This window comes from Phymastichus coffea, unplaced genomic scaffold (genome assembly GCF_024137745.1).
Source record: "Phymastichus coffea isolate CEN01 unplaced genomic scaffold, Cenicafe_Pcof_1.1 PCOF00054, whole genome shotgun sequence".
In the NCBI taxonomy this organism is placed as follows: Eukaryota; Metazoa; Arthropoda; class Insecta; order Hymenoptera; family Eulophidae; genus Phymastichus; species Phymastichus coffea.
Window position 1 is genome coordinate 1571017 of NW_026706865.1, and position 24802 is coordinate 1595818.

Consider the following 24802-nt stretch of genomic DNA (forward strand, 5'->3'; position numbering starts at 1 on the left):
GCTCGCGCGCTTCACCGGTGCACCCACACACAGTCCGCTCGCACACAGCGATCCCGCGCGCCGTTTAGTTGTTATTATCATTCCTCCCCCCGCCCCTCCCCGCCGCTCTGACTCCCCTGTGCTTGTGTGTATGTTTTCTGGTTCGATGGTCGACAAGTCAGTGATGTGCGTAACAGCTGTGTGTTGTTGATAAAAACGCGGGCATCCGTACACTATGTGCGGCGGGAAAGAGTTGTGCGCGGCTGGGAAGCACAGGTGATATGTAAAAGGACGTCGACGGCTGGTGTGCAGCGTCGGAACGATCGATAGAATCTTCTTTGTTTTGCTTGCTTGCACAAGCCGCGCTGTGCCGTGCCGTTGCCGTTGCAGGATGACGAGCATCGGCGGACCGACACTTCTACAACTCGCAGGTGAGCGTGGAGAACGCGCGGCTGAGTTTTCGCGCGCGCCGTGGATTCCGGAAAAATTGCCGCTAGCAGCTCTCGCCGAGAGATCGCCGGACGACACGGAGCTCCCCCGCGTGCATCTTTTTTGCTCCTTCTTTTACGTAACTCAAGTAGCAGCTCCCGGGCGAGAGATTCAAACCAGTTTCTCCGATTGATGTCTCGACGGACGTTCCGTATCGTTTGACGATCTCGTCGTAGGCCAAGAGCGAACTTGAGAGGTTTGAGAGGTCGATCGCAGGCCTAACAATCGCGCGTGGAGGCGTCGGCGGGGACTGTTTGCCCGCTCCGCCCTTCGTACTGGCCGGCCGCGGGACGTTCGTTGTCGCTCGTCGCCCTTATCATTTTGTTTGCCCATCGCGCGAGCCGCGATGCAAGCGCTTGCCGCTCGCGCGCGCGCCCGCAATATCGATCGTTTCGATTCGCTACGTACACACACACGCACACACGCACACACGCACACACACACATGCACACGGCGAATGGCTGCTATATAGGTTACAGTCGCGAGCGGCGCCGACACGACACGTTCGCGTGCATTGAACTCTTGGCTGGCTCTGTGCGCGAATCAGAGTGGCATCTTCCCCGGACGCGGTCGATTTCCTCGACGAGCAGGTTCTCCTCCCAGTGCGTCGAGGTCACTGCTTCGCCCGCGACCCGCGCGCGATTACGTAAACCGAACGACAGCGCCTGGCGCTCCCAACGAGACTTGGCGACGCTATGCGCCGCTGCGGCCAACCTTGAACGCTCACCTGTGCAGCGCGATTTAGAAAGAGGCGACGGCTGGACGGCCGCTGCTCGATCCTGCGTTTCGTAAGCGGAGCGGCGCGGCAAAGGTCGAGCGATCGGGCCCCGCCGGTCGTACTTATCGCACGGCGTCGACGCGCGCGAGCGACTCGAATGTAGATTACGTAACGCCGCGCGCCGCGAACGAGGACAGCCGTCGCTCGCGATCTCACTCGTTGAATGTGCGTTTGCAGAGGTCGCCGAGGCGAGAGGAGCTGCAGCAGCGCGAAGGAAGTCAGGCAGCCACGGCGAGGCGCAAGAGTGAGCGAACGTGAAAGGAAGAGCCTGGGCGAAGGCAAAAAGACTCTCTGCGGCGTGTGTGCGAAAACCGGTTCCGCGGTCTTTTACTGACCAACATCTTAGCCACGAGCGCACACGGAAGGCGATCGAGATCCTCGAAACGAGACGGAGGGAAGAAGCGGAGCCGCACGCGAAAACACGGAGGCACGGCGGCACGGAGGCACGGAGGCACGGAGGCACGATCGACGATGAGACGGTGAGATCGGGCGCGCGCAATCAAGGAATAGCGAGAGAGAACGCAGAGCTGTGCGAATGCGGCTATGAAGGATGGCCGAACACCGGCGAGGCGAGAGGAGCGTGCGCGGCGCAGTGGGCTTCGCCGACCAAGACCCGAGTCGGGGCGAGAAGAGAGCCGTGGCCGCAAGGTGCGCCATGTGGGCACTGTGCCTCGGCGTTTTCGCCTGTGTGCTTCAGTGCGCTGCAACCGCTACCCCCACCTGGGCGTACTTTCACAATCCGGACGGTAAGTGCGCGCCACGCGTTGCTCAATCCTCTCCGCGCGCCCGTGCACGTGGGTTCGTTGGCCGCGCTATTATTCCGAAGGCTGCCGATCGAATGCCAGGCCGTATCGCCGCCGATCGATTTCCAGCGCCGCGTCGTTGAGCTCGTGTCGGTTTTCATTGCTGTCGATGGCGATTTCCGATCGGAAGCGCCCGGAGGGAGACCGGCTTCTCCCGCTCTTCTCGTAATCGCGATTTCATCTTGCCGTGACTTTCCGTTACGTGCGAATCGAGTCAATCAAGTTTTCGGAGGGAGCGCCATTGCGAGACGTTGTCGTGTACACGGTTTCTCCCCGGAGGGCACCGCGCCGCTTCTTCGACGATGAAAGCGTCGCGCGCGTTGACTTTGCCGCGATTGCTTGCTGTCCGCATTCTTTTGGTTAGGCGAAGCGATCGCGGAGTGATACGGCGGCGCGGCCACGAACAGAATGCCAAAAGTAAGTCGACAGAATGTAATCACCAAGAAATTTCGTAACGTTGTGGCCGCGCGTGCGTGCTGTCTACAGTCGCAGTTGGACAACGGATGTCGGCGGTGTTACGTCCGATGAAAATGAAAAGCGCTCCAATCAGCATCAGAAGTTCCGGCAAACGAACGAACCTCGTTATTTCGCTTCGCTTTTCGCTTTCTAATGAGACTAAATAGGACCAGACTACCGCCCGGCTGGCCGGATCGTTGGACGATTCGCGTGCCTCTCCACGGCATTGCGCAAAAGCAGCAAGCATCGTTTGTTATGCCAGCGTCACCAGCGTCCAATCAAACGCATAGCTCGTCCTATATGTCGAGCGGACAAAAAAAGAAGCGTGGGACGACGGATACTCTTCCGGGCTTTTCCCCTTCGAGATTTTTCAATACAGAAACGAACGTTTTTGTATTGAATTTCAAGAAACGTAGAGAGAAATCGAGCATCGAGGCTAGGACAGAAATTCAAATTTGACCGCGTGTGATGGGAGAGAGGCTTCCGATCTGGACAGTTGCAATTCAAATTTACAACTTATTTTCCAGTCGCTCCATAAAACTACATATCCTTCGTTTGCAAGTAACAAGTGAAATAACATCGCATTCCGGAAAATCACATCCGCGCGACGCTTTCGCGAGATCGTTCCGACTCGCGGCAGGAAAAAATGCATTTGTTTCTCGTTCAATCATTCGCTAATCCGCGAAGCTGCGGGCAAAACAGGCGCACGTTTAAATGAAGCCTCGACGCGGCCATGAACAAATATTTGCGTGCACGTGCGTCTCACGCCTTCTTTATTGCGATCGAGCTTTCGTTGCTCGCAGCGCTTGCGCATCAATTACGCTCGCGATAAGCTAATTTCACCTCCTGTTCATTTGCTTCGGAGAGTGCCTCCTAAGCGGCAGTTCGTTGAAGATGCGAAGCTCCTTGATGAGGCGCGGCTTTGCATTACTCACTTTCTTGATAAAAGTAGAAGGAGGCACCAGCATCTCCATATTCAATCCAGGTCTAGAGGCGAACGCGTCGTATAACGCCCTGGGACCTTGCCCCTTCAACGTCGGCATGCAAATGCGCGGCACTTTGCATCGGCCGTCCATCTCTTGTCCGCCGAGCAAATTAGTTGGCGCTCACGATCGCAATTTTTCTGACTGTCGCGGCGGTGCCTTGAAAAATTGAGCGCGCTTATTCCCCGACGAGGCGCAAGCCATCACGAAGAGGCGAGTTGTTTCCTTTCGCTTGAGCCGTCGATCCGCAGCTTGTTTGGCCGTCAAACTCGACGAACACGAGACTTGGTTCTTCCGCGCCAATGTCGTCGTTGTGTCGAGGTTTAATTAAGTGGCGCCATGCGCATCGCTCCTCTTGTTCGTTCGTTAATCTTATCCCTTGAAAAATCGGCCTCAAAGGCATCTTTCGAAAAAAGAAAATTACGCCGAGGGAGGATCAGAAGGGGAGGCAAGCACGAGCACTTGCGTATGTTCGACGAAGAGGCAAGCCGTCCAATCAACCTCACCGAGCAAGTCCAGTCCTATTTGGAGGTGGCCGATAAGATTGCTCGCAATTATTATCGGCCAGTGTATCGTGTATCTTTTTACGAGCATTTCCCCTCGCAGCTGGTCTTACGAGCCGCCAGTCGCGCTCGCAAGCTTCTTTCTTACGTACTTGCTGTCGAGGCCGGCGAACGACGGACATGTAGCTTTTTCTCTCTCTCTCTCTCTCTCTCTCTCTCTCTGCCGCGACAATCCGTTATACGCTCTGGTCGCGAGTAACAGTATGTATATCCTTCTTGCGTGCAGTCACTGTGTACGCGATGCACCTGTGCGATCGCTTCTGTTCCGAGAGCTCATTGCGTAATCGAGTGTGCGACTAGCCATATTATCATGGTATTTTCGTATCGAGCTGGAATGAGAGTGTGCCAAGAATGTATCATTAGTGACAAGTTTTATAATGCAGATACGCTTGTTGTCTGATTAATAGCTGCGTTCATGCTATTCCGTGATGCACGTCAACTGATTTCCCACTTCGAAAGGAATGCACCTTGACGACCTACACTTTCGGTCGTTTGCTTTCTAGACTCGCAATAAACTTCCGGAAGCATAGTGCTGCTGTAGAATTTAAAAATCTTTAATTGGTGCATCGCGCAGAAGGCATCAAAGTCACGATCGCCAAGCACACGCGCCAACCTACCAGTTGAACAATCAAGGCGCAGAGCAAAAGCCTCCGCAACGTCATCATCGTCCACTTAGCCGTCTTCATTATGTAGAAGACGTTTTCGAAAGAGGGAGCGATCCAGTCGAAGCATCGAAGAAAAGTCGGCATTGTTGCGACGCGGACGTACGTATAGGTGGGCGCGGGCGCCCGGGGCACAACCTATTACGTACTTTGAGTCGATCAACGGAGTCGAGCTCCGGAGCTGTGCGCCTCATTTCTTTCGCGTCGACCTGAACGATGCTCGGAGATTCCTTTGCAAATATCTCAAAACAAGTTCACGTTTGAAGGTGTTACTGCGCGACGTATGACCCTTCTTCGCTTTCCCGTCGCGATCGTACATGTCATTGCGCCCCGCTGCCCTGTTTTCGGGAAAGCTTCGATGTTAGTTCTTACAGGGGCAATTGTATCCAGCAGCGCAAGTCTCGAAAAGCAGCTATTTGCGAACTTTATCGTTAGTCAGGCAGCGGATGAATCGTTGCTTCGAACTTGCGCGTCAGCCTCCGCCAAGGATTAAATGTAAGTTAACCCGATGCATGCGCAAGCGCCTTCAAATCTCATTATTTACTTTGTCAAGTGGAATTTCACTTGCACATTGGCGCACATTTCCTTGCTCTCCGTGAAAACGAGCGTCCAGATGAAAGACACGCGCACACTCAGTCAGAGAGTTAATAGGAATATCTGCAAGTTATTTCACGCGCACGCTGCACATACAGCACTTGCTAATCGCGTGGAAATGCCTTTTGCATTTCGTAACGATCGATCTTGGGAAATCTCTCTCTCGCGGCTGGCTAAGCAGCAACAATGCAATCTCGCAAGGCGACACGAGTCTCCGTGTAGAAGCAAGTTCAAGATCTCGAAACATCGAGAGAGAGAGAGAGAGAGAGAGCAGCGAGCGTGCCATCGGCGTTGGGAGCCTATTAATAATCGATTAGCGACGAAATCGGTCACACCTGCGCGCGAGACAATGACAAAGCGATCACGCTTTCGCCATTTGGACACAAGATGACGAGGATGAACTGTTCGCCTGGGGCTATGGGACTCCGACTGCCTTGCTTCTAATCGTAGTTTTTTAAATGAAGCTGCTGTTTTGTTGAGCAGATTTGAAAAACAGTCATTCTTTTGACTACAAAAGAGAAAAGAACGCGAATTATAAAATACGAGCAAAGTGTCTCGACAATTGCATCGAGTTGAGTGCAAAGGCTCGCGAAAGAGGGAATGCTCGCCGGCAAATTGTTTATTCGGAGGACACCCAGTATAACCGATGTTCACCGAGAGAGAGTGAGATACCGCTATATAGACTCTGCTGGCAAGAGTGCAACGGCCTCTCTCCTCGCAGTATATACCTGTCTCACTTTCTTTGTCTCTCTCTCTCTCTCTCTCTTTCTCTCTCTCTCACTCTCTCACACAAACTTCTTTGCCATAGAAATTTTTTTATACATACACTACTCGTTAGGGTGATCGACGAGCGGCGCGATTTTATTCTGTTCTTCGTGCACATGGACTAATTAAGTTTCGAGCGTTGAGATTAAAATCTTGAAAAAAACGGGTATTATTCTCAAAAGCATCTTACGATCGCGAAACTATAAACTTGTTAGTTTTGCTCTGCTTATCGTTCATAACCAGCGATGTTATAATTCCTGCAGGATTATTTGTTATCAGGGAGCAGCGGTTATTCGAATCCAAAGGAATCGAAGCAGAACGACGGTTCGACAGCCTATTGCATACGGTAATTGGTCAAACGCAGTATATATTTCAGTGCTCGCATAGAAATATGAAGCTTTTGCTTACCGGCACTTGCTTGTGCAACGCGATTGCGCAAAACACACGCGTGCATAATCGATTACACGTGCTTAGTAACACGCAATTGCTCGGTTGCAAAAAAGAACAAAGAGAAAAATTCAGCTCTACGCGCATCACGTTAGCCGTACTGCGAGAAGCACGTCTTTAATCGCACGCGTTAGATTCATCAACGAACGCTAATGCAGAAAATGCGACGCCTTTTTTCGAGCCAATTAACTCATTAACGATCACAAGACGCTTTTTTGAGAGTTTTTGAATTGTTTCCGTGTAATGAATTCGATTGGAAAAAATTCAGAAACAACTGGTTGCATTATTTTTATAGGTATTTTTTTCTGTTATAAGTCCCGTCAAAAAAGTTTCATCGTCGAAAAATCAAAGATGTAACAAAAACCCTTAATATTTTCATTGAATTTTTTCTTTAAATTAACATTTCGTTCCTAAACATTTTTCAATATGCCTGAAATCTATTTAGATCGCGGCCTCGATGTCTAAGCTAAAGTCTAAGCTAAAGTTAGTAAAATATTCCGAATACGAAAATAATTTGTTCAAACAAAATGACGGCCGAAATAAATAAATTGTTTTTGAAAATTAACCAATTTTCTACTTGAAAACTATAGACTTTGTGAGAATTATACAGAAACTAAAATTTCATAGAACAAGTCAAAGAATACTCTCAAATTTTTTTTGAATATTTGATTTTTCCATGGTAAAACTTTTTTGGTGGGACTATTAACCAATATCATCGGAAAAAATACTCTTGTAAACATTGAAACCAGTAGTTTCTGAATTTTTTCCATTTGAATTCATAACATGACTACAATTCAAACTTGACTCTTGGAAAAGCGTCCGGTGAGCGTTAGTGAGTTAAAATCCTTATTTTTCCATTTGGTTGCGCGTTAGTTACGTTTGTTACGCTACGAGTACGTTTGCGGGCGGATCTAATATTCGTCCGCAAAGATAAATCAAGATGAAATACAGCGCGAGCAACATTTTAATTGATATATCCGGTTGTAGTCGCGATTCGATGTCAAAAACTCATTTCGAGCTTCTATATTGGAGCTATTGTATTTTCATACTAGCATGAGTTAAATATTGTATTGCGCTTTCCACTCTAAGGAAAAAAAAGAATCGAAATCGATCGCGTCATTTGAAAAGCATCAGAATTTTATACCACACACGAGTGTCGTATCGTTTCACAAAAGACAATGCATTTCGAGCCTTTTGTATGTGCAAGGTGCTCACTTTGTAACTTGAAAGTACTATAATTCAGCTCGCCGTTTGCGAAAATTCCCACGTTAAGGTTCTACCACGGTATATCCGTCATTACGTCGGATGAAAGTGCAAAGTTTCTATTCTACTTTGATAGATTTGTGTTGCGGATACCGTTGAAAAGATTTTTACCTCATCCTATTGATCTTCGTAATCAATGCGCCTCTCGAACGCATAGATTACATTCAAAAGCGCAAGTATTTCGACATAATCAAACGTTCTCGGCCAATTAGCGAATGCCGATAGCTGTCCTTTGCAATCAGATTGCGCGGATAAACACAAGATTAGTACACATAAGCCCTTTGCGCCGACGATGACAGATGCATCGCAGTAGACGACTCGCGAGAACCTCTCTTTTTCATTCCACGACGGCACCATGCAACTATTTCTTACTATCACTAGTGGCTGCCTCTGTTTTCTTCTTTTTCCGTCGATTTGGAGCTTTTAATCGAGCATTATATTCCAAGCAAACCGCGGAATTCTGCTGGTATTACTAGGCCAAGTATTTGTCTCCGCGAGAGTTTCTTTCTTCTTCCTTCGCTGCATGTCTCTGTTTTACTTGGTAATACCAAGGATTAACCGTTTCTTGGACTGAGCATGAAAAAATGAAAACGACGGTGATTACCCGCATTGATTGCCTGCTTCCTTTTATTCGAGTTCTATGTACCGTCGATGAACAATGTTGGAAACAATGGTTGCTACTTCGCGCAATGAAAATGAAGCTTTTCACCTACTTTTGTATGCGCTCAATCTTTACGTAAACTTACCTAACGGAAAGTATTTCTCCTCAACTAGAAAACAAAACAGATCTGACGATTGAATAATATCCGACACGTCCTCAGTCGACTTTACAAGTAGTAATGCGAAAGCCAATCGTTTCCCATAGCCAACAAAAAAACCTCACAAATCATATACCACAGCCTATATAATCTGTCGGTCGTGTATATAAAACAAAAAAAAATGAAATAGCCAATGAGACGAATTATCAAACTTGTCTATTTATTAATCGTGGCATAACCCTTTCGCGCTTGCATTGCGGTTCTGACAAATGGTCGTAAAGGCTTCCTTTCTCTCGCTCGGTCTCGTGTATCCTCTCTTCTTCTTCGCTCCCGATTCAATTCGCAGTTGCCTCCGTGAGAAAGAAACGATTTTCTCGTGCCGCCGAGGCGGCCATGCAAATGAAACGCTCGAGAGTTTGTTTTGTCCCTCTGCCGCGAATTCCAACTTCATTTTCACTGCGCTTATACGAGACACAAGTTCTCCCCTTTCTGCGCTTTGCGACTGATGTCTTCCTCTTTTGTTTTCCGACACGTACATCAAGTTCTTCCTTTTCTGGTCGGTAATTGGTTTGATTTCTCCGCCGCGAAAGCTTCGCGGAAAATTCGATCGCGAGAAGAAATAAAATGCAATCACTCTCCAATAACGCAGCAAGCATGAAAACGGAAAGCCCCATAAATTTCTGTCGGCGGCGCTTCTCCCCTCCCACGTCCCTCGGATGTGGGCATACTCCTTGATGCCATTTGCGTGTGGCGTTTTTTTCCTCTTGAGGGGCCGTCAAGCAGCACGCGAGCGGTTGCTTGCTTTACGAACAAATCTTGGAGGTTGCTCGGCATTATGCTCCGCGACGCTTTTGCGATGGAGGAAAAGGCAAACTACTTGTAATTAGCTCGCGTTCACTCACGAGAAACTTTAGATCGCGTGCGCATCGACACATTTCCAATGGCGGCAAGGAATTTCATTCGTTTTCTCTTCTGGTCATGGCATTTTAGTAATTTTCGATGTTCATTGTTAATTCAACTCAAGAAAGATTATATTCTGGTAAAACTTGATGACTGCGATAAAAAAGGAAACCTTGCCAACGAATCATTCTCTGGCAGTTGCCGTCAGCGCAATCGAACTTCAGCGTAGCTTGCATCGATGTACTCACGGTAGCCGGTATTGTAAGTCCGTGAGGATCAAAAGACAAACGCTCTGGAACAAGGCAAAGGAGAGAAGTTTTACAGCGTGAAGAGTGCAGACGTCGAGGAATTCTCGCGTAACGAGCGAATCTCTCTTTCTCTCTCTACAGGGGGAACTTCCGGCGGAGAGCTGCCACCCGGAACAGCTCAACCGCCGCTGGCGTAGATCGTTCGACCGCACGGCTTTCTATACATACCACGTTGCAAGATTCTTTTTTTTCATATTACAGGCGTGAATGTGACTTTTTAATTTGCGACCAGTCAATTGCAGTCGAATAAATAGATGATCCTACGCAGTCACATCGAGTGGAAAGTCTCTTTGAAAGCCACGTCTCTGCTTCGCGAAGAAAGAAGAGACTTTGCGATTGAAGTACGCGTCATTTTCCACTTGAGAACTTTCTTACGCGAAACGTTACAAAAGGCAATATACATGGAAAAATGCTTACGGGGACGAAACTTTCTCTCTCTCTCGTCCGATGTATTCGCTATAAACTTTGTGATAAAAAATTTCCATGTACAATTGTTGAGTATCGTCGCATATATTTCCAGTGGCGCGGAGGACACCCATTTTGCATGGGAAATAATTCATTCAAGAGAGCACGCGTAGGCGATGGAAAAAAGTTTCGCAGCGGAAATACAACATTTGAATTTCGCAAGAGCGATTTTCGTTTAGTTGGTTTCTTTTGACTCTTTATCTTCTCGCGGTTGTATCGTGCAGTTATCCGAAAAGTTGGAGTGTCCAAGCCACGTTTCGTCTCGTTTTTCAATCAAGACTGAAAGAGGAATGACAAGCACACGCACGTCACGTCAGTTCATAAATATCAAGCTACAGCAGCTGTCGAGAGAAGAAGATAAGCCGTAGATTTAACGGCTAACGTGCGTCCTCCTCATTTTTCACGGATTCACGAGCGCGCGTCCACAATTCCAATGCAGCTTGGGATAACTTTTTCTGTCGGTCAGTCTCTGGCTGCGTGGGCGGATGTTATAATGGCTACGCGACTCATGCTATTATCGACGTCGCTTTACTCGATCGCCGAGATTGGCGTGGTTTTTCTTATATAATTCCTACTGCAAGGATTGCATTCTTTTGCGAAGCTGATGATTGTCGCAAGACAAATGTTTCATTGCGCAATTACTTTTCAATTGTACCAATTATATTCAATATAATTCCAAACTGATGATAGAGAAGCCGACTCATCAATTTATCAAAGACGAATCTACGAAATGTAAAAAACCTCCACTAAACTCAAGTACACATGTGCTCTCGTGTCACAACACAATATGAAAAACAAACAAAACTCTCCATTTTCTACTCAGTCCCTACTGAAAATTCACGGCATGCCTCGCATGTGTACGAGAGAGAGAGAGAGAGAGAGAGAGAGAGAGAGAGAGAGAGAGAGAGGGAGATGTGCGTGTGTGTGTGTGTGTGTGAGAGAGAGCAGCTGCACACTCAGGCGCTGCGCCAGCGAAAAGAGGATATATTTCACTTCGGAATGCCTCCGCACCTGTTTATTGCCTAGGCGTGAAAAATGGGGATTTTCACGAATGCGAAAAAAAGAAGGGAAAGAAAAAGCGAGGAAGAGCAGCGAATGAGTGAGGCGCGCGATCCTCATAAGGCTTTCGTGGATCCAGTGATCGTAATTTCGTAAGTTTACCCTTGCTTTCGAATTTTATCGAGGGGGACAATCAAGCGCGTGATTTAATTTATTCGTCAAGGGTGAATGCGATCGGACGCGATGGAAAATGGAAATCGCTGCGCAGAGTTCGCAAAAGAAAATCGGTGCTGTGCATCGAGTCGCGGAACGATAATCCGCCAGCGCAGAGCTGATAAGCGAGCCGTAAAACGAAACCGCATTATGGATGGAAAACAAGCCCAAGAGGTTATACGACGCACATTGCGATTCCGCGCGTCGTGCCGCCGATATTCAGCTCACGCTCGATGCCTGCAATCCAGTGCTCGTCGATGCGATTTCGATTCAAGGAAAAGAATAGGTTCCCCTGGCACACACAAAAGGTAGTCGCGAAACGAGGAAGGGCGGGGGGGGGGGGGGGGCGAAGGCTTGGTCACACTCCGACGCAGAGAGACGCGGCCTCGTTCGCGATCAATTGCAAAGCCAATCTGCATTCGGCTATTACGCGTGCACGCGTTTGCGCGAACACGACGCAGTTGTTGTACGCGGGCTCGCGCGATAAAAATTGCCGTACGCGCGCTGAGAGTTTTCGCTCTGTGCAGGAAAAGTTGTATCGCAGTTGCCGTCGCTAAAAGAGATAAGTTACACTCGGTGCGCCAGCGCCACAGGAAATGCCATTTTACGTATGCGCAGATGTACGCGCATATTGTCCCTTATCTCCTGTACTTTTTCCGAGAAATATGAAGTTCTCGAGCGACGTCATTGTTGCTCGACGCGATCGCATCGACGTGTAAAACGAAGTTAAGAAGGTTTATGATTTGCGATCGACTTACGTTGGTTGAAGAAGGAGAGAGCCAATGAAAAATGGAATCACGTATGGTTGGCTATTGGGCTTATCCGATCGCTGCGCGACTCGTTTCCACCTGTTTCGTGCATTCGCGGTTGCAGCGCGTCACTGCTCCCTCCCCCCTTCCTTTTTTATTAATGCGTTTCGTGCCAAGCGTGAAAGTACGCGCTGCAGCGAAGAATCGATATGACGCCTGTTGACGAGCACAATGGTCGCAACTCTGCAATTTCGCTCGAAACGCGCAAGGTTGCCGGTCCCTCTGCGTCGCGTTGACTTTCATCGCAGCTATGCTTGATTGATAGGAAAATAACCGAACTATTGCTCGCGTTGAATTAACCGAAATGCCACGTGTCTCGACGCTCGCCATCCAACACTGACAGAGTCGAACGTCGAGCTCTCTGTCGCGCGAACGTTGCTTCGACCTGGTTTAACCTGCTGTTCGATTGGAAAATCGTATAATTCGATCCACCTTTGCACAAGTTTTTTTAATCGCCGAGATAATCGAGGTCGTAGTTCTCTCTCTCTCTCTCTTCTAATTCAGGCCACGCGCGTGCATGTGCACGCCCACGCGCACGTACACGGGTGTTTACGAATAACGCGACGAGCTTTTAACGTCATAATCGCTCGTGACAGTCGTGTGCGCGTTAAGTAGGACGGAGAGCTGTTGTGCCGTCTCCGTTAATTTATGCGCAGGCTCCATTATCTTTTGAGCTTTGGTCGCGCGAGCGTGCGAATTTTCCGTGAATTTCATAATGGCACGTGTAACGGAGTTGGCGAACAAGTATTGCGCGCGCCCTCGCGAGCCGATGCTCTTACGTTTTCTAACATGGTTGCAAAACTCATTAGCTACATATAACTTGGGCTAATTAAATTCGAAGACTCCGCGTGCGTCATTGGAGAAGAGTGCCAAGTTAACGCCACGCCACGGCTGGACCGACTGCCTCGCCTTTGATGACAACGCAATGGGATTAAATTTTCTTTCTGCTTGATGCCACATTATGCCAGGGCACGATCGCTTTTATGCGCTTGCGAGTGCCTTGCGCGAAGGAAACGACACGCAGACAAGAAGCTTCGCGCAAGCTCGGGGGAACACACGGCCATCGTCGCCAGTTGAGAAAGCAAAGCAACGACGAAGGCGAGGTTTATAACCAAGGCGTGCCACGGTGGAATGCACATCTAGGTCAGCCAGCGCGCCACAGTCAACGACGAACACATAGGTGGCACACCGCTGTAAACTCGGCGCGGTGCTCTGCGCGACGCGTGCCTTGTTTTTCGGGAATCCGTCTCGCGGAACGGAATGCCAACTCTCTCCGGGCGAGTGTTCGATACGGCGAGAGGGGCGATCCGCTTCTCGCAAAAGCGACTCGCCTAAGCTACGAACGAATCGGCCAGAGGGACCAAGGCGACGCGCCAACGAACACTTTTGGTGGCAATCGAGCGAGCAAATGGACGCTGACCGCTCACGCACGTCTCTGCATCTCCGCATAATTGAATTATACTCCGTCGCTCGCTCGGGAGCCGTGACCCTAATCCGCCTAAGCATAAATTATACCGACAATCGACAAGCGCAATCTCTCGCTCGCGGGATTAATTTCAAGGGGACAAAGCTCGCTTCTCACGATCGCTTCCGCGATCCGAGGAGGATTATCATCAGCTCCGGCTTGCAAGCTGATCTTCCGTGGATCGGGTTCCGGCGAAAAATTACTTAAGATCACGTGGCTGTGCGAGAGGTTTTCGCGCGTGATCATAATCTCGCAGCGGCCACGGCGAGATCTGGCGCTCGCGCTCAAATTCAATTTTTACAACCGCGTGCAATCCAAGCCAACTCGCTAATCCTCAAACGCTAATCTTTCTCGTCTCTGCATTTTTGGAATCCTTCGGCATCGCCGATGCTAAGCGTCGCTCTCGCTCGGCGCGCGTAAAAGCGAAGCTCGTCTCCTGCTGCCCTTCCAACAGGAATCCACTGGCCTGTTTTAGTTCGCACGCGCAGCCTTATTGTGAAAAAGGAGCCTTTAATGCGCCACGGAAAACGAGAGCTACACCGTATTACCGTTCGAATCGATTCGCCTCTCTAACGATCATCTGCCCCTCGGCAATCGATTGCCACTTTTCAAGAGTGCACCAGCCATGACAACGTCGAGGTCCTGGTGCGCCTTTGACTCTTCGACGTTATAATCCATTTAATTTGCGATGTTGAAATTTCGAATGAATTATAGGCTTAGGTGTTTTCTTTGTAACGGCAATAAAAAGCCTTTTCAACGCGGTTTTAATATAACTCGATTGTTGTCGGGACAAAGAGGCAGCATTCCTTTATTTATTTGCATGAAGCCATTATGCAATGAGTAATCTTATTTCATGTGACAATGACAATTGACAAAGCAAAATTGGTGGTCTTCAAATACGGAATCCAACGAGCAAATTTCATCGGCACTCGCACATAAATTACCTAGCAGTAGAGAGCTTCGAGGTGAAGAGGAGGCGGTTAACGATGCCGCCACGATAATCCAATAGCTGTAAAGTGGTTTTCGGGGTTGTGCACGACGTCGCCCCTTTGGCACACCGCGATGTTTAGTCCGGCGGATGCCGTTTTAGCGTTTGCGTGCGTCATTGCACGTGCCAAATTGAGTTTGCAAGCCCACAGTCTTGCGCCAATTTTCGCCAGACGATGTAACCTCCCTGTTTTTCCATTTCGAATCCGCCAACCATAATCCGACGCTGAGTCGTATAATATGGAAATTCTGCTCTGCGCGTGGCTCCCGGAGAGATAAGACGCCTCTGCCTTTACTCTTTGACGAGGTTCATTATAATGGCCTCGATGTTGCTCAGAGCTTCGTTAATATTCGACGCGCTTGGCCGAGCCCTTACCAGATAGGCAATTGCGCGCTACCAATTTTGGTAATGCGACGACAGGTGGAATGACGTTTGACCGAAATTTCATGCCGGCTTTGTCGAGTTATAAATTGCCGTGCAATTTTCGAGCGAGTCGTAATGTCGTTCGAGCTGCTCGATGCTCACCGAGAATGCGAAGTGTCAGCGTAAATAAATGAATAAACATTGTGTAATAACAAAGGCTACCACAGTGAAATAACGCTATGTAAATTTGACGTTTTCAGTGAGTACAGCGACGGAGCGAGGCTACTTCGGGCCATGGAGGCAGTGCAAATACATGCTGTACGGAAGAGAGCGCTGTGGTCCCGGAGTAACGAGACTGAAGCCCATGTGTGAGTTTATAATTGTCATTCTTGTTTATAGATATTATATCGGGGAAGACAGTGAAAACGAACGGCACAATTAATTGCGCTCGCGGCGTAATCCCTTTGTATGCGCCGTTCAAACAGCTAATCTCGCGCTGCACGTGTATGTTTAATGTGTCAATGTGTGACTTTAGATAAAACACGCTTGCCTCGAAGCGGCGGAGTGCTACTCAAACTAGCTTTTATTTCTCTCTTTCTCTCTCTCTCTTTCTCTCTCTCTCTCTCTCTCTCTCTCTCTCTCTCTCTCTCTGCCGTTCGTGCGAGGGAGTATACAAACGTAGATACGCACGTGTGTAGTTGTGTTACCGTGTGCAAAGTCAAACATACGCGGTTGCAGTAAGACCAAAGTTTTGCGCTTTTTTCTCTCTTGTTTCTATTTTCTTCATTGTCACTTTATTTCGAGAACGCCAACTCACCCGAGATCAGTGATCTTACGTACTCTACGGGATATTGTCGATTTCACGAACCCATGTACGAAAATCATATTGTTTCAACGCATCCAAAACGCAATCTAATTCCCGCGTTCGAAGGGAGACCTGCCGCGCAGCATCTTTGCGCGGAGATTGCATCTCACTCACGCACACGCGAACAAGTTATGTAGTATCGCGTGCGTTTTCGTCGAAGCACGTGCCTGCGATAAAAGCAATAACGCGGTTTTGCCTTGTTAAGACGTGATCGCGAGGTTGCCGGTCGTTTCGTATATAAACGGATTTTTATACGATTCAAACGAGGATTACTGCACTGGATGTTCTGCTGACGAGGTATGATTATCCACGATTGGCCGTCAACGTTCTCGTTTAACGATCGAGCGAGTAAAAAAGGAAGATCGTAGATGGTAAATCATCTCGCGAAAGTTTAATTATAACGATCTCTGCATCCAAGTTGTTTCTCACACTATAAATCTACGCTTTGAAATACACTGGTGCAAACGAGGCTTCTGAACGCTTTTCTTTTCTTTACTTTTTCAGGGACAGTTTGGGTAGCGGGTCTCGCAGCAGCAGGTGCCTCGATGTTGCTGACCTTAGTCGTGATACTGGCGGTACTTCAACTAGCGATGGCATCGTCGGCGAAACGCGTGGTCGTGTCCTACAGTACTGCCGTGATGGGCAAAGTCGCTTTATCTCTGCTAGCCAGTAAGTATATTTCTGTCGAGGCTGCGAGCACAGATATCGCGCATTTTCTCAGGAGAGATTCGGTCAAGTTGAAGCTTGAGGGAAGCGCTCTTTCGAATTAGCTGCATGATTGTTGTGCGCTTAGAGCAACGGCATCTACGTGAACGCCTTCTGATCGGTAGTCTTGTGGCGAGGGGCAAGTTAATTTGTACCTATGCCAAGCGCAACGGAAACACATAAACGAAAGCTTGCGACGATTGCGCTCTCGGCTCCATTAAGTTTAAGCACCTGAGCGGCGTACTGCCTACTGCATGCGAATCAGCATAACAATGCTTGAGCGCGCGTCCGGAATATAATAATATATAAGTCTCCAGTGTCAAGCTTGCTACGCCATTGTTGCGCGAGAGAAAGTTGTTTTTCTTCCGAGTACTGTGTCATTTTTAAGAAATGCTGATGGATACAGATGCTTTTTACGTAGCGTTTAGCTCGAACGCGGCCAATCTTCGAGGCTGATAGATTATTGAAACCGATACAGGTCGTTCAATCGATTCATCGTTATCTATTCCTAGAAACTTCCTTTGAGTCTGATGAAAGAAATTATTGTAAAATATTAAATTTACCACGATGCAGCATGTATCATCAGCACATATCGTTGGCTTTACAACACGCGTCGCAGGTACGTAGCACGACAAAAGCGAATGTCGCTAGAATTAGCGGCTGGCAGGCTAGGCGTCGCACTCGAATTTCCGCAATCTGGATCCAATTGCAGCCGCACCGGGGCTACCCGATCATCGATAAAGTGGCTCGCAGACAGCGACAATCTCCTCGTCGTTAGGTGCTAGAATTGAATATTTCCGCGCGCGCCTCACGGGCGACAAGGACGTATCGTTCGCTTTTACCGACGCAAGCGGCTAAATTTTTTTGTTTGCTTTGCGATGTCGCGCGGTTACCCGGTGCGCCTGTAAACGCCCACTTTGCGTAGAAACGCGATTCCATTATTATCGTTGATTTTCAATAACAGCTCCCGAAGGAGGATATAAATCGCACATATTACTGAAATTGTGTAACGACGGTATTCATCGCACGACAATCATAACGTCCGAATAAATCAAACTTGAATTTATCGCCACTACTAAGTGCAAAATTCGATCTAAGCGAGTTATGGCTTTAATGCGCGTTAAAGATAGAACTAGCTTTGTTAATAACCCGTGTGCTTTCTTTCCTCCGTTTGTTCTAGCTTGTTTGGCGGTAGTAGCGGCCAGCCTCTTCGCCATGCAAACCGACGACCGAGATAATAGTTTCATCGTAACGAGAGGCGAAGGCTTCTACATGCAGGTAAGACTATGTATCCGCATTTTTTCGTTTTTATAACAATATATTTCTGATAACATACAAATGCATCTCGATAATTTATAAGGTCACGGGTTTCCTTTAAAACAGTAAAAAAAATATAAAGAGAATTTTATGCCATCGTTGGTTTTTGAATGTAAATACTATCGAACAGAAATGTAAATGTTTATAACGAATTAGCAATACTGTAGATGTTGAATAAGCAAAAATGATTGGCACATATACGTACATGAAGCGCGCTCAAAGAAAACGGCCAGAGGCGCTTCTACCGATAATACATAAAACGAAAATTATTCATCCAAGCGTGTGTTTCAAAACATTAGTTATACGTGTAAGCCTAGCAGTAAAGAAGAATGATATTTAAAGTAGTAATTATTCCCGTCACGCGTGACTCAAGAAACAAAAAAAGAAAGAAACGCTCGTCACATCATCGCTACCGATACAGAGACAGCGGCTGCCCACGCCGATAAGTAGAAATCTGCATATGTAAATTAAAACCATACTCACGTGTTTGTCTTGACTGGAAAGATTAAGTGGAAAAGAACAACCGTATGCTTTCCTACTCGAGTTTAATATTTGGTTTCTTTGGTCGCGTCTTTATTCTTTCTGGGACGATTGGAATTTAATTATCAATCGCGACAATGGCAACAATGTCGTTGCATGTAGCAGCCTCAGGCTGCTCATTGACAGAAACCAACCAAGCTTGAAAGAAGGAAAGAAGCAATGGCGCAAGATAGACCATAAAAAAAGTTGTTTATGAAGCTCATCCGTTAAAGCCACTCAATTACAACGGAGACAAAACGCTTGACACATTTTCGAGCCTCTGCACCTCACATACATAACTTGACCACTGACGTGACTTGGTAAAATTAACGGCCAGCCTCTAACGCGTACAATGGCCTATTTTACCAACGCTCTCTCTCTCTCTCTTTTTCTATTTGCCTTCGTCGTGCGTTGGTGCTTCCAAATGAAAACGAGCGTCAATTTCGTACTTGCCCTTCGTTCCAACTTCAAGGTAAAAGCTTCGCGCGCGCGCGCCTCTTGGTTTTATTTCAGTAGGGAAAGTTTCGTGTAAACATGTGCTTTCGCGTAGGACGTCTGTTTGAATGGACTCAACAGAATAACGTAAAGCAGGGATAATTACGGAAATGGAATAAATTCCACAAAAACAAAAAAGAAAAGATTCCACTGTGAATCGTGGAAGAAACGTAGGTCGCAATGGGTAACGATAGAACGACGACGGAAAAGTCAATTCCACTTACTAGCGAACCGACAACAGCAACAACAACAAAATTCATCCGAAAAAAGAATGAAAGAAACAGTTTGCTTCCTGATGATACCCACACCCACGACACGTAGGGGACAACGAAACCAATTTGAGAGTTGCACAACCGGAAGCCTAATCTCGCGGATGGAGGCCGCGTGGCGATTTTTGCAGGTGCGTGCCGGTTGCTAGCTACGACTCTGCGTGTGCAGTACTTTTAAAACAATGAGTGTACTGCGGTGCCGACGACAGTCGCTCTCCGACCGCTCAAGTTCGCGCAGCGAGCGCGCGCGAAAGCAATTGATGCGATATTACACTTGAGTTTTTCGAGGGCAGAGTATCGGGATATTCTTTTTTCGTGTCGAGGTTGTTGGTTATTGCCGATCTTCGATCTCTCGTTTGATGATCTTCCCGTTGCGTTCGGTCGTAACGTGCGTCGATCGTGCATTCATTGTGCGTTCGCGGTTTAATGCGTGCAATAAGTATAATTTCAATACATCAAATGAAATCTAGTCGTTATTGTGGAAATAGAGAAATTTTTCTGTGCTTCGAGCACTCTGTGCAAATAACGAACAATCCGATTACCGTCAACTCTGCAATTTGTAATGTCCACTCGTGACGATCTTACGTAAGGACTGTCAATCAATAATTGGCATACCGTACGTCGAGGGCGGAAAACTATGTGTGCGGTAGGTCAGTATTAATCGAGCCTCGGTTTGCACTGTACGTTCGTCGATATGTTGTGCGTTTATTGAAAAATCTGCAAACCCGTCGCCATGAGTTCAAGCTTGGCAAGGCCGAAGAGACGGCGCGCATTGCTGCAGGCAAAAGACGAGATCGAACTCGATCGCGAGCGGAAGCTCCGAAGACCAGCCAAGGTATGGCGCGCCAGTGGATCACCATTTTTGGTATCGCAATTGAAATTCCAGGATGCGCACATTGGACTTTGGCGTGCAGGTGTTGCGACGCTTCGTCGATAATTGTTTCTGCGATGCAAAGTCGTCGGCAAAGTTTCAGTCGCAGCGCTTACGACGAACAAACATGGTGGTTATCGCGCAGAGCCGAAGCAAGTCGAAGGAAAAATAGCTTTACGACTTGTGACCTAGCTCTCGCTTCTCGCTTTATCTCGCCGCCTGACACGAAACATCGTGCGCTCGTACAGCGGCAGGGCGTGCGCGGTGCGGGTAACGCGAGTCCGCGACTCGCGTTTTCAATTTCACGCCGCGCAGAGAAAGAAAGAACTACAGCCTTGGCGAAATCCTAATCAAGCGCAGCCAGGAGTTCTCCGTTTGATATTTTCATGGAGCACGTAGGCATTACCCGTCCTTTGTTTCGCGCGGAAGCTGCTCTGGATGAAAGAAAAGAGGGAGCGCGACGTACCCAGATTTGACGAAGAACATTGGACTCGGTCGACGTAGGTAAAGAAATAGCAAGACGCTTGTTGACGTCTCGCTGACAATTCGTTAACCTGCTCAGAAATTTACCAATGAACGTAATAACCGAGGAGGTCGACGAATCAGTTAGCGTCAACAAAGGTTAACAAGGGTTGGGTTCGGGTTGGGTTTTGTCATTTCTTTACCTACGCCAATCGAGCCGAATTTCTTTCGCGTGAGAAACACATTGCACATTTATTTTCCGACTTTTCCTCGGAATTCCATTTGGGCTTATCGATTAATAATTGCTCTTCGGTTTATCGACGTTCTCTTGGCGTAATTGCTCAGTAGCGTGAAATTGGTGCCCACGCGCACAAATCATCGCGACTAATGAAAGTATCCTGATTGCAGGTGGCATCGATAATCCTGAGCTTCGGCGTGCTAGTCTCGGCGGTGTACGAAAGTATCTACGCGAGACGTGGTGGCGACCCAACGAAGCTCAATAGGACTTACTCGGACACGCGTGGCGCGACCTTCAATAATCCTGGCTATCGGGATCCCCGGCATCCGAATGGTAAGTGTGCGCCAACGAAGAGTGCAAACCTAAAAATGTACTGAACCTAGCTTAAAATAATCGCGTTATGCGTGGACGAGCCGAATATTCAGTTAACGCTTTTAGTCTTCGTAGCTGAGCGGTTGCGTGCGACCGATCTGTTTCGGTTGCGCAACGTGCACGCGCGTATCAATCGGCAAGCTGTCTGGCTCGCGTGCGCGCGCGACTGATCAGCAGCTCCAGTGATCGCGGCGTGACGGTAGTAAAGACACGCAGCTACCGACAACCGTGTCAATGACGACGACGTCGCTGCGCTACCAATTATTTACCGCGCCGCGCGTTGGCCGAGCAACGACAACAACAACGGATTACCATCGATTAGACTGACGGATGAGATTTTCAATTGGAAAATTGAATTCGCACGGACTGCGGCCACGCTCTAAGTTGATTGGGGAAGATTGCATCGGAGGCGATTCTCAAATAAGTGCTTCATCTCGCGGTCCGCGCGATTTTTAATAACTCACACTTACCTCGAATGATCGAAAGCAATGGTCTTCCAGCTGTGGGAAATTGACGGCGGCAAGCCGTACACGGCCCGATGAGAACGTATACTCAAGGCGGGCGGCTATTCGTGCAGGCGCATCGCGGCCGCTCGGAGCAAATTGCTGGCACACACCCTAGCGCGGTGTCGCTTTTGATTTCAGCTGCTCGCATGAACACCGGCTTGCCGTGCAGCACTCAGGGACTCGTGCAATACTGAGCTTTATGTAGTTTTGAGAGTGGAGAGCTTTCGACGCTCCAGTGTATATTTTACGAAGACCACAAAACAAATTGACTGACTTCGACACTGCTCGTAAAGATAAACGAATTCGAGGCTCTAGAATTGCCAATACCTTTTCACGAACTAATAAGCAACGCGAGCAATAAAATGATATTAGGGGAATGTTTTTTTAACGCCAAATAGATGTACAATTTTTCTCACGTCTCCTCCTGGCAATAAAACAACAAGCCACCTTGGACTTAACGGAAAGGGCAAAGGAAAAAACAGTTACGAGTGCTGGTAGACACGGCGGCACGTGCACGCAGACGGATTATCATCGAGGCGCCACGTGTTTCGGCAGCACCGGCACACCGAACACCTCGTCGTAAAGCCACGACCGCGCACCTAACGCAAGTTTATTAACTGCGCAACGCGTGTTTGTTCGCAAGGTCGCGCGGGAATGAGATTTTCGTTGGGCAGTGCCCAACGAACGACGCCCGTCGATTGGAATGCTCGGTCGCTAAACAATAGTGCCTTTCTGTCGACAGGCGGCAGCATCTCGATGACCGACGCGAGTGGCAAACCGTACGGCAGTACCTCGGGCAACGGCTCGATGGCGAGCGTGGCGACATCGGGCAGCGTGGTAAGTACCGCGTCGCCGCTGCGGAGCTCGCTGAAAAAGCCCAAGCCACTCGGCATACAGAATCCCGGATTCTCGACGCACAGCCCGACGTTGCAGCGGAACGGCTCGCAGAAGAAGGTCCGCATACAAACGCACTCGACGGAAGTATGACCCGGGGAGGACGGCCCGACCCTGTGCACCGAGGTTTAGATCCGAGCTAACCCCGTGCCAACGCTTAATCTCTGTAGGGCTTTTAGGGTTGTGGCCGTCGCCGAGCAGTGCTTCTCCCTCTTCTTTTATGGGAATGTTTACGGTGAGATTGGGTTGCCACTCGAATTGTCGCGCGTAACTTTTCTTCTCGTTTGGACATTGTCCCTTTTCTTTGCTCACAATTGTTTCATGTCGTGCAATCATCGAATCGTTTGAAAAGTAAGCGGCGCCGATTCATTCGAACGATCGCAGTCTCACTCTGAAAGTGCGAAAAGTCTTCGAGAACTAGTTTTTTTCTTTGTTATTTATTTGCAAAGTATCTCTGTATAGTCGATACGTAGATCTGTCGTTTCGTTGATATTAAAAATCGCTTCGATATACACTTTATACTTTACACGCGTATTTTTTTTTTTATATTTACAAGGTATATATTGTACTAAACAGCAAAAACCGACAAAGTCTTTATCGTCAGCGTTTTACTAGTTTTAAGCATTGCGCAAAGAATCTTTCTAAAAGATTGTTTTATGTACCTTATATTGTAACATTAGATGCCGTCCAAAATTTAAGTAATTTTGTGCAATGAAGATAAAGTGCCTGCTGTCTTTATCAAAAACTTGACAATCCAAATAAAGGCCTAAATATTTTTCTTCTTTCGCGATCTAGCACAAACAATAACTTTGTTGAATTCTTCTAATATACTTCTCGTATCCTCTTATAAATATACGAGTATATGAAAAACTATTGATATTTTGTGATAGTAACGTGTTGCACATTAATTTTTCATCTCGAATACAATGTTATATGGATGTTATTGTATTTTTTACGTTAATAGATTGCCTAATGTATTTGTAGCTCAGCTATAAACCATGTATCGCTGTAATCAATTATGATATTAGATAGTGAGATACTGAAGAATGATTAAATACGACTCAATCAAAACCATCAAACGTAGACGGGATTTAAGGTATGAAAACCATAGAATACGAACAATGAGAATGGGAAAACGAGTGAGTTTGCGTGGATAAAGCGAAATACTTATAGATTTAAGCACCGATACGATAGTAACGTATCCGTCCAGCCCTTCCTCGGCAGCTTTTACTTTGTGAACCGCCATTCGGGCGGTCGCGAGCACAGAACATATTTATTACATGTATATGTAGATGATATTATTATTATTATTATATGGATATCAGACACGAACATTATATTCTTCTTAATGGATATTTTTTTAAAGTCATTTTTATCGTAAGCGAAGATGAGAAACCGGAGAAAGGCATCGCGCGCAAGCGCGTAGGTACAAAAAGCGCCAGAAGAGAAATCGAGCGACCAGCGGTGTCGTCCCTCGGCCCTTACACGATGACCCGTCCAAATCGATATTTTTAGTTTTATGTCTTACTATTAACCTGGATACGTTAATTTTCTTACTTTTAATCTTCCTTGTTTAGGCATCGACAAGGGGAAAGTATTGCTTGCTATAGGGATATTATCAGCCGGCCTTGACGAAAAACCAACAAGCAAACGACAATTGAAATTGTTACATATTGCGACGGAACCGAAATACTTTTATTGGGAAGAAGGAGCTCGCGCGGAGGAAATAATTTGCATTTCAGTTCCGCATTCGAAGCCTTGGCTTGTCAGGCGTTTCGCTCTTACCTTATTAACGCTGCTGTTGCGTTTACAATTTAAACGCATTGACCATTGAGCACTTACCTGGCAAGTTTCGAGCTTGGTAAACGTGTACTTTTATAATGCCTTACATCAACATCGCCAAAGTGCGTGGGAGTGAGATTGCCGAGTGACCTTAAATCTTTGTACATACACGAACAAATCAATATGATAACGGATCAATTAGTCGAAAAAACAATGTAAGCGGCAATTGTTTTCTAAAAGATGTGTAGCAACTTTTGCGTCGACAGACTCGTCGGCAGAGGCTGCAATAAAAAACATGATTAAACAGATTGTACAGCGATTTCTACTTGTCCCTTAAATTCCACTTCGCTTTCAGCAAGCTTCATACGCACACACATACACATGCATGTATGCGTGAATACGTATATCGTAATATACAGCAAACAATCGTCAGCGAGATGGATTTGTCGGGGTCAAT

At 47.5% G+C, this 24802-nt stretch overlaps 2 protein-coding genes across 3 annotated transcripts in view; one reads left to right on the top strand and one right to left on the bottom strand.

Moving 5' to 3' along the window:
* Positions 1–22357, bottom strand: part of LOC131665731 (uncharacterized) — a 62497-nt gene extending 40140 nt beyond the window's left edge. The window contains exon 1 of the mRNA XM_058937805.1: positions 21634–22357. The gene's annotated coding sequence lies outside the window, so the exon portion shown is untranslated. The remainder of the gene's footprint in view (positions 1–21633) is intronic.
* On the top strand, positions 1–24654 carry LOC131665734 (uncharacterized). Of its 2 annotated transcripts, XM_058937810.1 has the most exons (7): positions 1–410; positions 1424–1992; positions 15311–15418; positions 16420–16584; positions 17801–17898; positions 20962–21124; positions 22412–24654. In XM_058937810.1, the coding sequence occupies exons 2-7, from the start codon at positions 1797–1799 to the stop codon at positions 22654–22656; spliced, it is 975 nt and encodes a 324-aa protein (XP_058793793.1). In that variant the 5' UTR covers positions 1–410; positions 1424–1796; the 3' UTR covers positions 22657–24654. The 2 variants fall into 2 exon arrangements, with proteins under 2 accessions (XP_058793793.1, XP_058793794.1); XM_058937811.1 differs by lacking the exon at positions 1424–1992 and having other exon boundaries at positions 22412–24653.
* Positions 24655–24802: the final 148 nt, after the last annotated feature.

What these genes read in the sequence shown, in the direction of transcription:
- LOC131665734 (XM_058937810.1), top strand. Translation starts at nt 1,797, where the DNA reads ATGGCCGAACACCGGCGAGGCGAGAGGAGCGTGCGCGGCGCAGTGGGC. An exon ending in AACGAGACTGAAGCCCATGT is followed by an intron (nt 15,419 to 16,419) that starts GTGAGTTTATAA and finishes TTACTTTTTCAG; the next exon opens with GGACAGTTTGGGTAGCGGGT. An exon ending in GCGAAGGCTTCTACATGCAG is followed by an intron (nt 17,899 to 20,961) that starts GTAAGACTATGT and finishes TCCTGATTGCAG; the next exon opens with GTGGCATCGATAATCCTGAG.